General features: G+C 45.0%; 3 protein-coding genes across 3 annotated transcripts; 1 reads left to right on the plus strand and 2 right to left on the minus strand.

Annotated features, from left to right (window-relative positions):
* Nucleotides 1–2,633: 2,633 nt before the first annotated feature.
* On the minus strand, nucleotides 2,634–4,225 carry LACBIDRAFT_303480 (uncharacterized protein; the record flags this gene model as incomplete). Its single annotated transcript, XM_001884152.1, has 7 exons — nucleotides 2,634–3,000; nucleotides 3,056–3,241; nucleotides 3,298–3,370; nucleotides 3,428–3,645; nucleotides 3,777–3,953; nucleotides 4,011–4,119; nucleotides 4,180–4,225. 7 exons carry the CDS (start codon nucleotides 4,223–4,225, stop codon nucleotides 2,634–2,636), a joined length of 1,176 nt encoding a protein of 391 aa, XP_001884187.1.
* A 263-nt stretch (nucleotides 4,226–4,488) lies between these two features.
* On the minus strand, nucleotides 4,489–7,187 carry LACBIDRAFT_329893 (uncharacterized protein; the record flags this gene model as incomplete). Its single annotated transcript, XM_001884153.1, has 12 exons — nucleotides 4,489–4,669; nucleotides 4,838–5,081; nucleotides 5,141–5,324; nucleotides 5,380–5,582; nucleotides 5,636–5,765; nucleotides 5,815–6,016; nucleotides 6,065–6,088; nucleotides 6,210–6,468; nucleotides 6,541–6,655; nucleotides 6,706–6,855; nucleotides 7,022–7,062; nucleotides 7,088–7,187. 12 exons carry the CDS (start codon nucleotides 7,185–7,187, stop codon nucleotides 4,489–4,491), a joined length of 1,833 nt encoding a protein of 610 aa, XP_001884188.1.
* A 550-nt stretch (nucleotides 7,188–7,737) lies between these two features.
* Nucleotides 7,738–8,928, plus strand: LACBIDRAFT_329894 (uncharacterized protein; the record flags this gene model as incomplete). Its single annotated transcript, XM_001884062.1, has 4 exons — nucleotides 7,738–7,775; nucleotides 7,830–7,945; nucleotides 8,118–8,565; nucleotides 8,685–8,928. 4 exons carry the CDS (start codon nucleotides 7,738–7,740, stop codon nucleotides 8,926–8,928), a joined length of 846 nt encoding a protein of 281 aa, XP_001884097.1.
* Between the last annotated feature and the right edge of the window lie 659 nt (nucleotides 8,929–9,587).

The raw sequence follows: 9,587 nt of genomic DNA on the forward strand, positions 1-9,587 counted from the left end.
CATCGGGTTACATATGCAGTACTTCTATAAATGGCACAAGTCATTTCTTCAACCCATGTCAAATCTTTAAATGGTTCAGGTAGTACACCTCGAAATAGATTATTTGCTAAAGAAAACTTTGGAAGCTTATTTTTTTTTAAATCAGAAATACATTCATGGCAAAATATGATACTTTCAATGTTTCCAGTAACATCAAAAGTGAAACCATTTGAATCTAGCATAAGTCCAACTAAACTTTCAATAGGCCATTGAAAATAACTCCGAAATTCTTCTTTTGTTACAGCTAGTAAATCTAAATGCAAATCTTTCTGAAAATCACAGTTTTCACTCAATTTTACAACACTCATGTCAACATCAAACCGTTTTCGTGAACAGCAACAACATGTATCAGGTTGGCGTAAATTTGTTTGTTGCATGTAACTATTTGTACAATGTTGTATGACATCATCAGGGATATTTGGAGGCCAAGTCAATTTTAAGCTTTTATTGAACGCAAGTTCCTCATTCATTCTTGATTCCTTTTTTAATAATCTCTCTTTCTTTCGTTTCTTTTGTAATTGCTTTCCAGGAATTGACAATGATAGCTGTTCAAGAATATTCGAGCTATACTCATGTTTTAAAATCTTATATACAAGGTCAAGTCCTGATTGAGTTTCAAGATATGAAATTTGGTAGCAGTCTAAAGTAGAATAGATATCACTTTGATTCATAAATTGGATGTTATAACACCTATTTTGGAGACTTTGCCGCAGTGTATTATATATGTTACCATTGAAGTAAGCTAAAGATTTATCATATTTTCTGCAAGGGTGCATAGTGTTGAAAACTTTCTTAATATCTCCATAATCAATGTCTTTCAAACAGATATAGAATTCTTCTTCAGTATGGCAAACATAGCTCTTTAAGTTATATTTATAAGGGCAATAACATTGAAATTCATCTTGATTTGGTGGTGTCATTAATGATAGAAGTATTTCATTACCAAATGATTGTTTGAAGAACTCAAACATCATTTTTTTCCTGTCAGCAATCCCAACAGATATATGTAATCTTTTACAGAGATTTTCATCTGAGACATTACTAACACTGGCTACAACTTTGAGAAATTCGTTAACAATTGTAACACAGGCTTCCTTTTTTGTTACATGGCTGTATTTGAAATGATACTTTTGTAAGAACTTTGACAATGTTGCTATAGGCAGAAGTTGAAGTGAAGATATGTAGTGATCTTCAGTGAATGAGAACCATAGTGGATTTTTATATTTCTCTTTGTTATTGTTATTTAAGTCAATGTCACCTTGTTGAAATTTCGACAGATACATACGCGGATGAAATGAAGCACTTGCAACTGTATTGCTAGACAACCATTGGTGTTTATTTTCAGTTAAATTAAGTATCAAGAAACCATTATTTAAGCTTGTCGATTCAATCTTGCACTTTTTACCACTCAAAGAAAATTCATGTTGAAATAAAGACGACATCCATTGTGTTATCTGAGCTTGTGATTGAAATAATGCAGCATATGATTGAGGATTGTACAGAACTTCATATGGATGAGTGGTAGGAAAGTTAATATTCGCATCGGTGACATCTTCATCATCCATTCGAGTACACTTGCATGGTTCCTTGACTAACAACATCATAATTCAAGTATGTGGTAATGCACAAAGTTTAGTGTGCTAGAGCACAAATTTTAACGTGCTGGGGCACAAATTTTAACGTGCTATGGCACGAGTTTGAGTAGTCGATGTGTTTTGCAGCCAGCACGCAAAGCAAATGGGTGCGAATCAGTGAGACAGTGTTGACGAAGACGACGATGACAGAGTCGAAACCTTTTTTTTTTTTTCAAACTCCGACGTTATTCTCTACCGACGTCGGCAGTCGTGACTCGCAGACGCCATCTCCAAGTGACATTGTGGTGTTGGTGCCAGCAAACAGTTGCAACAGTTGCAACATCAATATGCTGCTTAATAGTGTCAGCTCTAGCATCCTACCTCAACCTTGCAGCAGACAACGACATCCACGACGATGACAGTCCCATTGCAGTCGGGTAATGAGCAGTCAAGTAATGTATCGGATCTGGCATTCGCATAGCCAAACCGATAATCTGGCAGTCGCGTAGCTAAACATGACATATCTTAACTGTCGTCCTCGTGGAAGTCTGGTCTGCGAGAAGGTTTATTGTCGTTATGATTGTACATCGGACCTATTGTTTGCCATACGAAGAGCCAAAAGGCTGCGATTCACGACTGTCGACGTTCGTACAGAATAACATCGTCGTAGCTATCTATCAAACACAAACTCGAAGCATGATTATCACCCACTAAATAAAAAATAAAAAAAGAGTCGGGGACTGGGCAGGCTCGCCCGCCGCTAAAGCATCTATAACAGGAACAATGTCTGACGCGATAAATATGTCCTCATCATCACCCTCAATGAGCCATATACCTCTCCTGCCTAACGTACCGTTCGCGGGACGTCCACGGATGAATTTGCACTTTGATCTTCCGACCTTCTTCCATTGTTTGGCATCACATGGACAGATGAATTTGCACTGTGACTTTGCCTTTCCCATCATCCGTCATGTAATAACGCGACATTGCGAGAGTCATAAGTAGCTTTGGTATGTATCTTTACAAAGTAATTACTGCTGCCATAGCGCTGAAAATAGACCAGCCTGTACTCATATTGGAGAGAGAAGGGCTACCGATTGTTATATATGCCCGCCTCACCACTTCCTCGAAGGATGGATCAACCCACCGCATTGCTTCATCACGGGAGACCGGGATTGTGTTACGAAGGGCATCGACGGCGTCTTGAGGTACCTCAATGCGGCAGTCCTCGGCAGGTGCTTGAGGAACCATGAACGCATGCTGAGGTGTCTGGCCCGACATGTTTGGTTTTGTGCTCTGGTACCGTATTTTGTGATTGTTCCAATATTCAACAAACTTGTTGAGCTGATGTTGAAGAATTTGCGGCCAGATCCAGTTAAATAGCTGTCTGCGTATCTGGTGTTTAACTTGTCGAGTGCGACAACATGAATGAAACAACGCACGGGTGAATAGGATTGCCAGGATTATATACGCCGGTGACTTTCCCTTGTTGGATGACTTCCTTGATGTCAATGCCAAACAAGGTGACAAACCAATGCCATAACCCCTCGATCGGCGTGTTATGAACACTTCGGACATGTTGGGCTGGAGGAAACTGGTCGCTGTCGATATCAGGAGCATAGGTCTCCCTAATGGAAATAGAGAGTTTGTAAGAACGAGAAATCAAACAATATGTGGAAATTACCTGAGCCCAGTTTGATGGGCATAAATGTAGCCAGTCTCTGAGCCTTTATCCACGATGAAAGTAATACAAACCGCTTTAAGGATGCAGCGCCATCAGCATATTGATTGAACTTATGACAATTGGTAATTACCCCCGTATTTCTTTACACAGTCCAGATAGACATGTCCAATAGTGGAGGCAAGCCGATTGTTGGGAAGAACGACAAGATGAAGGAGAAAGGAACTCCACTGATCCTTTATACCGTAGATATTAAGACCAACTCCACCCATACCCAAGGCCTGCGCGTTCAGTTTTTCGTGGCCATCGGCATGATGTTGGTGATTAGGACCAATTGCAACAAGAGCTGACCTTCGAACTCGATTTGCACCGGGGAATCAATGAGATAATCCATCTGGGGCATATGTTGAAAGGGTTTTGCGAATAAAATCTCTGAATAAGGGTTTCGTGAACAATTACAACCGACTGCAAGAAAAATTTACCGAGGAAGCAACATCCCCTCGTTGCTGAGTAGAGTGGAGATGGTACCCACTCCTCGTGTCTGTGCGGTATCCTCCGCTACCATTTCCAGTACAGCCTGAGTTGCTATGTCTGTTGGGGGAGGTTTTCGCACATTTGGCACGCCAAATTTGAGATTTAGCTCGGCAAGGCGAGACTTTCTGTGACATGAACGATGAGTCAAAAGTATGATGCGGACAAGAACGAAGCGTGTTTACTTGATGTTGAGCCCATGTTCAGCGGTTAGCCTTTCAAGGCGTTGAGCATTAGTGAGGCGCTCCTTTGCGTATTGATGGAGGGATGCAGAGAGAATATTGTCTGGCGGATCTAAGTGGGTACAAAATGAAGATCAGCGAAGCCATGAGTCATATGGTCTGTCAAACATACAGTCTTTCTTGCTGTAACCGTTAATGCCAGTTGGATTGTTCGGCATAACCGTTGGATATCAGAATGGGATTTGGGAGGATGGTGTGCGTCCATTCTGCAGAGGGGCTTTTAAAGGTCAATTTAGGGGTCTAAACTGATAAAGCACTCATACGATAACAAGGCAGCTCATACGATAACAAGGCAACAGGTAATTCATTTCGAAGAGGTGGATACTTGTGCGAAGAATGCAGTCCCGAAGATGAAATTCTACAGACTACCGTAAATTACTCCTTCCCGTAGACAAAAATGTAAGGCAGCAGGAGTGAGCGTTTACTCTTTATCCAACTGATCTAACTCATCCTCATCCTCGCCTTCACCTTCCGAGCGGCTTTTAGTTGTTACGCTCTTGCCAAAAGAAGTGAGGTTGAGCCCCTTGCACACATAATTACACGTATGCTGTTCCAAGAAAGATTCGATCCCCGTCGGTCCATGGTCTCCAATACCAGAATCACTGTGGCAGATTAGCATTAAGAGTAAGAAGAAAAATGATATTACATATGAAGTATGAGAATGTGACATAACGTCAAAGAGAACAAGGGTATCACGGCCATTAATATTCATAGGGGAGCCTAGAGTGTAGAATGGGTAATCTGGGCTGAAAACTCAGCGCATGAGGTACTTGCCTTGGATATCTGCAAAAACAAGTTGTTTCTGGCTGAATTCATAGGAGAAGTGGGCAAACGCTACAAGCGTTATTCCGACCTTGTCTGTATGACTGGGATGAATCAGAGTTCCACTGAATTTCACGACCGATTTTGTGCGGCGAGGCTCAACAAGCCAGGTTGCAGAATCCGTCTCGAAGGCCGGAAGACCTGAGGCAATAGACGGTTCACCAACCTCCTTTACCAAAAAGCCTTCAGAAACTACAATGTCTGAGTAACAAAATAAATAAAGCATAATGCGGATACCGAAAGACCTTTACCATTTGCAATCTCTACACTATTCGCCTTTGCATGTTCCTTGAATTTGTTGAGCATCCAGAACGCAGTCTTCAAGCGTACAAGCTCGCTTCTCAAATGTTCCTCGTTCTCAGCGGGCGTAATCTCACTATCGGAACCAATTTCGAAGAACCTCTTAGCGATGAAAAGCTCTGTGCCCATCGAAAGCTAGAAGACGAGACTCAGTCGTAGTCACACAGACAATTAAGCTCACGTCACTCACTTGGTAAACGTTCTTGGTACTTCCAGAAGCCAGGACCTCCTTCCCTAGAAATCCATCTATGGGTTCTGCATTCTCAAGCCAAACAATTTCGACTTGCCCAGTTTTCGAATCACAAGTGGCATACGCTTTGATGAGCTGTACAGGCGCAGACACATTTGTGGAGGTAGACCGAGGTGTGGGGACCCAGCATGAGAGTAGAGAGCCTAGGGTTGATGTATTAGGACAAGATTCTACTGCCAAATCAAGGTATACTGACCACCTGCATGGCGCTTTTGCTGGGGGATGTCTTCACCAGTAAGCGATGTAGCTGTGGCACTGCGCTTTCGCACAGAAATAGACTTTGATATGTCAGGTGAACCGCCGCCATCATTGCGCCGCTGGATAAACTTAAAACTAGAGTTAGCAGATTTACTTAGTAGGACAAAAAAGATGTACCCGTGGTTTATCGATGTAAAGCTCGAGCGCCATAAAATATTGGTTTTTCGGCACAGTAGATTTCTTCGACCTGGCCTCATTAGACGCATAATAGAGGCCCATGTCGCCAGTCATATAGGCATTATACACATTTCCCACCTGGTCATTGACAGTACCAGGCAAGAAACGTTTATTGCCCGCCCAACGGAATTCAACCTCGTCCCTAATGAAGTGAGAAATTAATTTACGGTGACAAGGAAGGTCCACTTACCGTGTAAGTTCCATCCCATAGCGCCTGGACCAATGTGAGTTTAACGTCACAAGTGAGTCATCAAGAACCTCTATAAACGATAGAATAAGCAATCGCTCCGTAAACTTGGCTAGACGCATTACCTGTGAGGTAGTCTTCCTTTGACCATGGCTTGCCCCAGCGACCGCAGTCAGCGTCGGTTGAGTTTTGCTCTCGTTTCTGGTTGCTCTTGATGCGGCATTCGACTGTGATGAAAACCTTGTTTTCGCCAGTTGGAGTGTTGTTGACTCGGGCAGTCGACAGTCCAGCGGTTGTATGAATGGCTGGAGGGTTCGGTGCGGGCTGTTTATTCAAACGTGCATCGAAGGCTTGCGCTCGAGCGAGTCGTGAGGTGGTAACAGCAGTCTGGATAAGGTCGGCTGCTTCTGTAAAGGATTAACATGTTACATCATCAACATCACTCAGCAAACGTGGCCGGCCAATCTGGAAATGCTTACGGGGGTTTGGACCACTACCAGTTATTGTTTTGGCCAGTAGGCCAGCGCACCGTCCACAAGTGGGACTCACGAGATTCTTCCACGCAAGTCCACAGCTATCGCACTGTCTCGTTTTCTGTGATCGTGTTCAGAACAGTGCCAGTGATTATACGAAATAAGACCTACGCTCCAAGTGACATACTCCTCAGAGTCAGGCTTTAGTGTAGCGAGTTTTTGGCACTTCGCGCAAAGTCCAGGTGAAGTCTTGAAGGGGAAGGAGCCTCCGCAGCCATCACCCGAATTTGATGTACAAAGGTCGACATCCATAGCAGTCGACTGAGACAGACGCAATGCAAAAGCTTTAGTGGGGCAGATAGAGATGGAGTTGGGGTTGGAGTTGGAAATGCCGGCAGAATTTATACGGCTTTCATGCAGGGTGAAGCGGCGCACTAGACGAACAGTGAGCATTCACAATTGTTCTTCTGTGAATCTCGAAACTCACCTCAAGAATTCCATCTCTGGTCTCGACGGTCTCTATTTGTTCTAAGAAAAGAATTTGGAAACATACTTACACTCAACGGGAAGATAGGTAACACGATGTCCGACCATTCTGAATACATGTCATTACTGGGTAGTGCTACTGACGGCGCAAGCACCAAATGGTACATTCTGCAGAGCAGTATGGATATGATCCTTTATTGAGGACGCCTTCCATAAGGTTGGCTGCTTGAGCGGCCACCTCACGGACGACAAGGTGCGAGCAACCTCCGAAGCGCGGGTGTGTGTTGTCCGGTAGAATCTCTTGACTTTCAAGCGCGAAGGCGTGGATACATGGTGGAACCCTGTGGCCCCGACCCCACCCTTTAAGAACCAAATATATCAGATCAATTGTTGGTGAGGATCTCAAGAAGAACATACCTATTCCATTGAAGGCTGTTAGACATACATGTCTAACTTCTTGTGCTACCTCTGTCATGCATCCCCGGCATCTGCAGCATCTAGTAAGAACATGAAGTGAGTGACGGCCGTGGACAAATCACCGAACTTCAACGATACGGAATGTCTATGACAAGCAATGAGTAAAGTGATGTATTAGAAGTGGTGGTTCAACTCACGAAGGCTACAACCAATGCCCCAATTCTCGTCACATCCTCGGAGGCTGCAATACGGCCTAGTCGCTTTCGCGTGTGGTGTTGGTTGTGGGATGATCTTCTCAGAATGCGGCGTGTCACGGTTGGCGGTGTGCTTGGTATCAGGTATGCAAGCGTTCACATGCTCACGTGGATGTGTGGATGTGTGATGCTAAACAGTGAGAAGATCAAAATGCAAATGAACCGTGGACATCCCGCCAACCTTACGCTTGAATTCCACATGCCGCCGTCGAGCACGGATTTAAGAGTGAGACGCCTGTATTCTTGCGGTTATGGTACTAATTCCTCTTGTTGAAGCAATGGCCGACGAGTGCACGAGCAGCGCCAAGGGCGATGGTGACGACGAGCTCCTGGTGATGGTCAAGATCAAGATCAACGCTTGCAGCATTGCCCAGTGCCGATTGTTTATTCGCATTAACAATTCTACCTCAATTCGACATACTTAAGTATCACCCTCTCGCAAACCTCACAACTTCCTCGAATGTCCTTCTCCTATTCAACGGTCACCAGGTCTCTTTGGCCGCCCAGATTCTCCACTCCCAGAAGATTCCCTCCCCCGAACCGGAGAAAGCATCACGCCCCAGCCGCTCAATCCTCCCTCGATCGACGGCACAACCAAATACATGACCCACGACGGCTCAGCCTCCTGGCATTCAACATTCAACCCACTCGCTCCTACCCCTCCTGGTCAACATCGGCTCCTCGTCCTCCACTGCGCCTGTACCCTGCCTCTACGCAAAACCCCCAAAACCGCGTTGACCACCCAACACCGGCTCAACGTGCGCAAATTCCAAAATCATCTCCACGCGTTAGTCTTCCGGTCCTTTGAACCCTTGCAACAGCGGATCCTCGATCTGGGGGATAAACGTCGACTCTTCGGATTTACGATGCCTTGGTGTGCGGTGAGGGGGAAGGGAAAGATGACGATCAGTATGCTGTATGCATTTGAGCTGCGTATCGTGGTGTCAGGATCCTGGTGGCAATATACTACGTGAGGCTGCTCATACGTGGTAGGTTGCGAAGGGAGGCGAAAAAGCCGTGTCAGGGCAAAGATGGTGTGCATGAGCGTCACGGAGATGGTCTAGGCTTTCGAGAGGTCGATGTGAGGGACGCAAGTGGGCTGGATGGGCTGCGCCGTAGTTTTGCCAGACAACTCTTGGATCCTCAGCTTGGATTCGGTCGGGGTGACTTTTGTTCATGGATGTACGACCTAATCGGAACAAGAGAAGGTCAGGGCTACAACAAAAGGAGCTATTGATGAATGTTACCCACCTTCAAATTGAGATTCGTGTCTGCATTTCACGGAGGTAAAGGTAACGTCCAAGTATTTTTTCGAAGTTGTGGTGGACTAGAACAAAAATAAAGATTAACTGCTTGATGTGGCGTGAGGGTATTGTGCATACCCTGCGGTTTACATGCCTGAGCTGCGTTGGCCGGAGGGTTATGTGCCGCTCGCAGTCCATTGTTACATGCTTGGACGGAAATGGAAACCGAACGGTTTGTGGGAACGAAACGTCGGGGAATTACTGCAACAACGTCAACATGTAGTAGTATTTAACGACAGAATTAACTGTTGCACTCACCTCTGCCCCGACATACGACTCTCAACTCGATGTTTATGCATCAAGCTGCGTAAATAAACCACAATGAGGGATCTAGTGAGGGAGACACCAACGATCGTGGAGTTCTGGTATGCCGTAAGCCGTACAGGGTAGTTTTGAGATACCAGTCGTTGTTGGAGGAGTAGCGAATGGAGTTCGTGCAGATGGGCGGGTCTTTGGAAACCGCGGCTCGACAGCAGTGTGTCGGGAAGTATGATAACGGGGTCTTTTGATCTTGTAAGAAGCAAGAAAGTTTCAGAAACACCTAGAGTGTCGTTGAGTCAGTAAAGTGAACGACAAGATACGAAGGCAAAGC

The sequence above is a fragment of the Laccaria bicolor genome, genomic scaffold, assembly GCF_000143565.1.
Source record: "Laccaria bicolor S238N-H82 LACBIscaffold_24 genomic scaffold, whole genome shotgun sequence".
Classification (NCBI taxonomy): Eukaryota; Fungi; Basidiomycota; class Agaricomycetes; order Agaricales; family Hydnangiaceae; genus Laccaria; species Laccaria bicolor.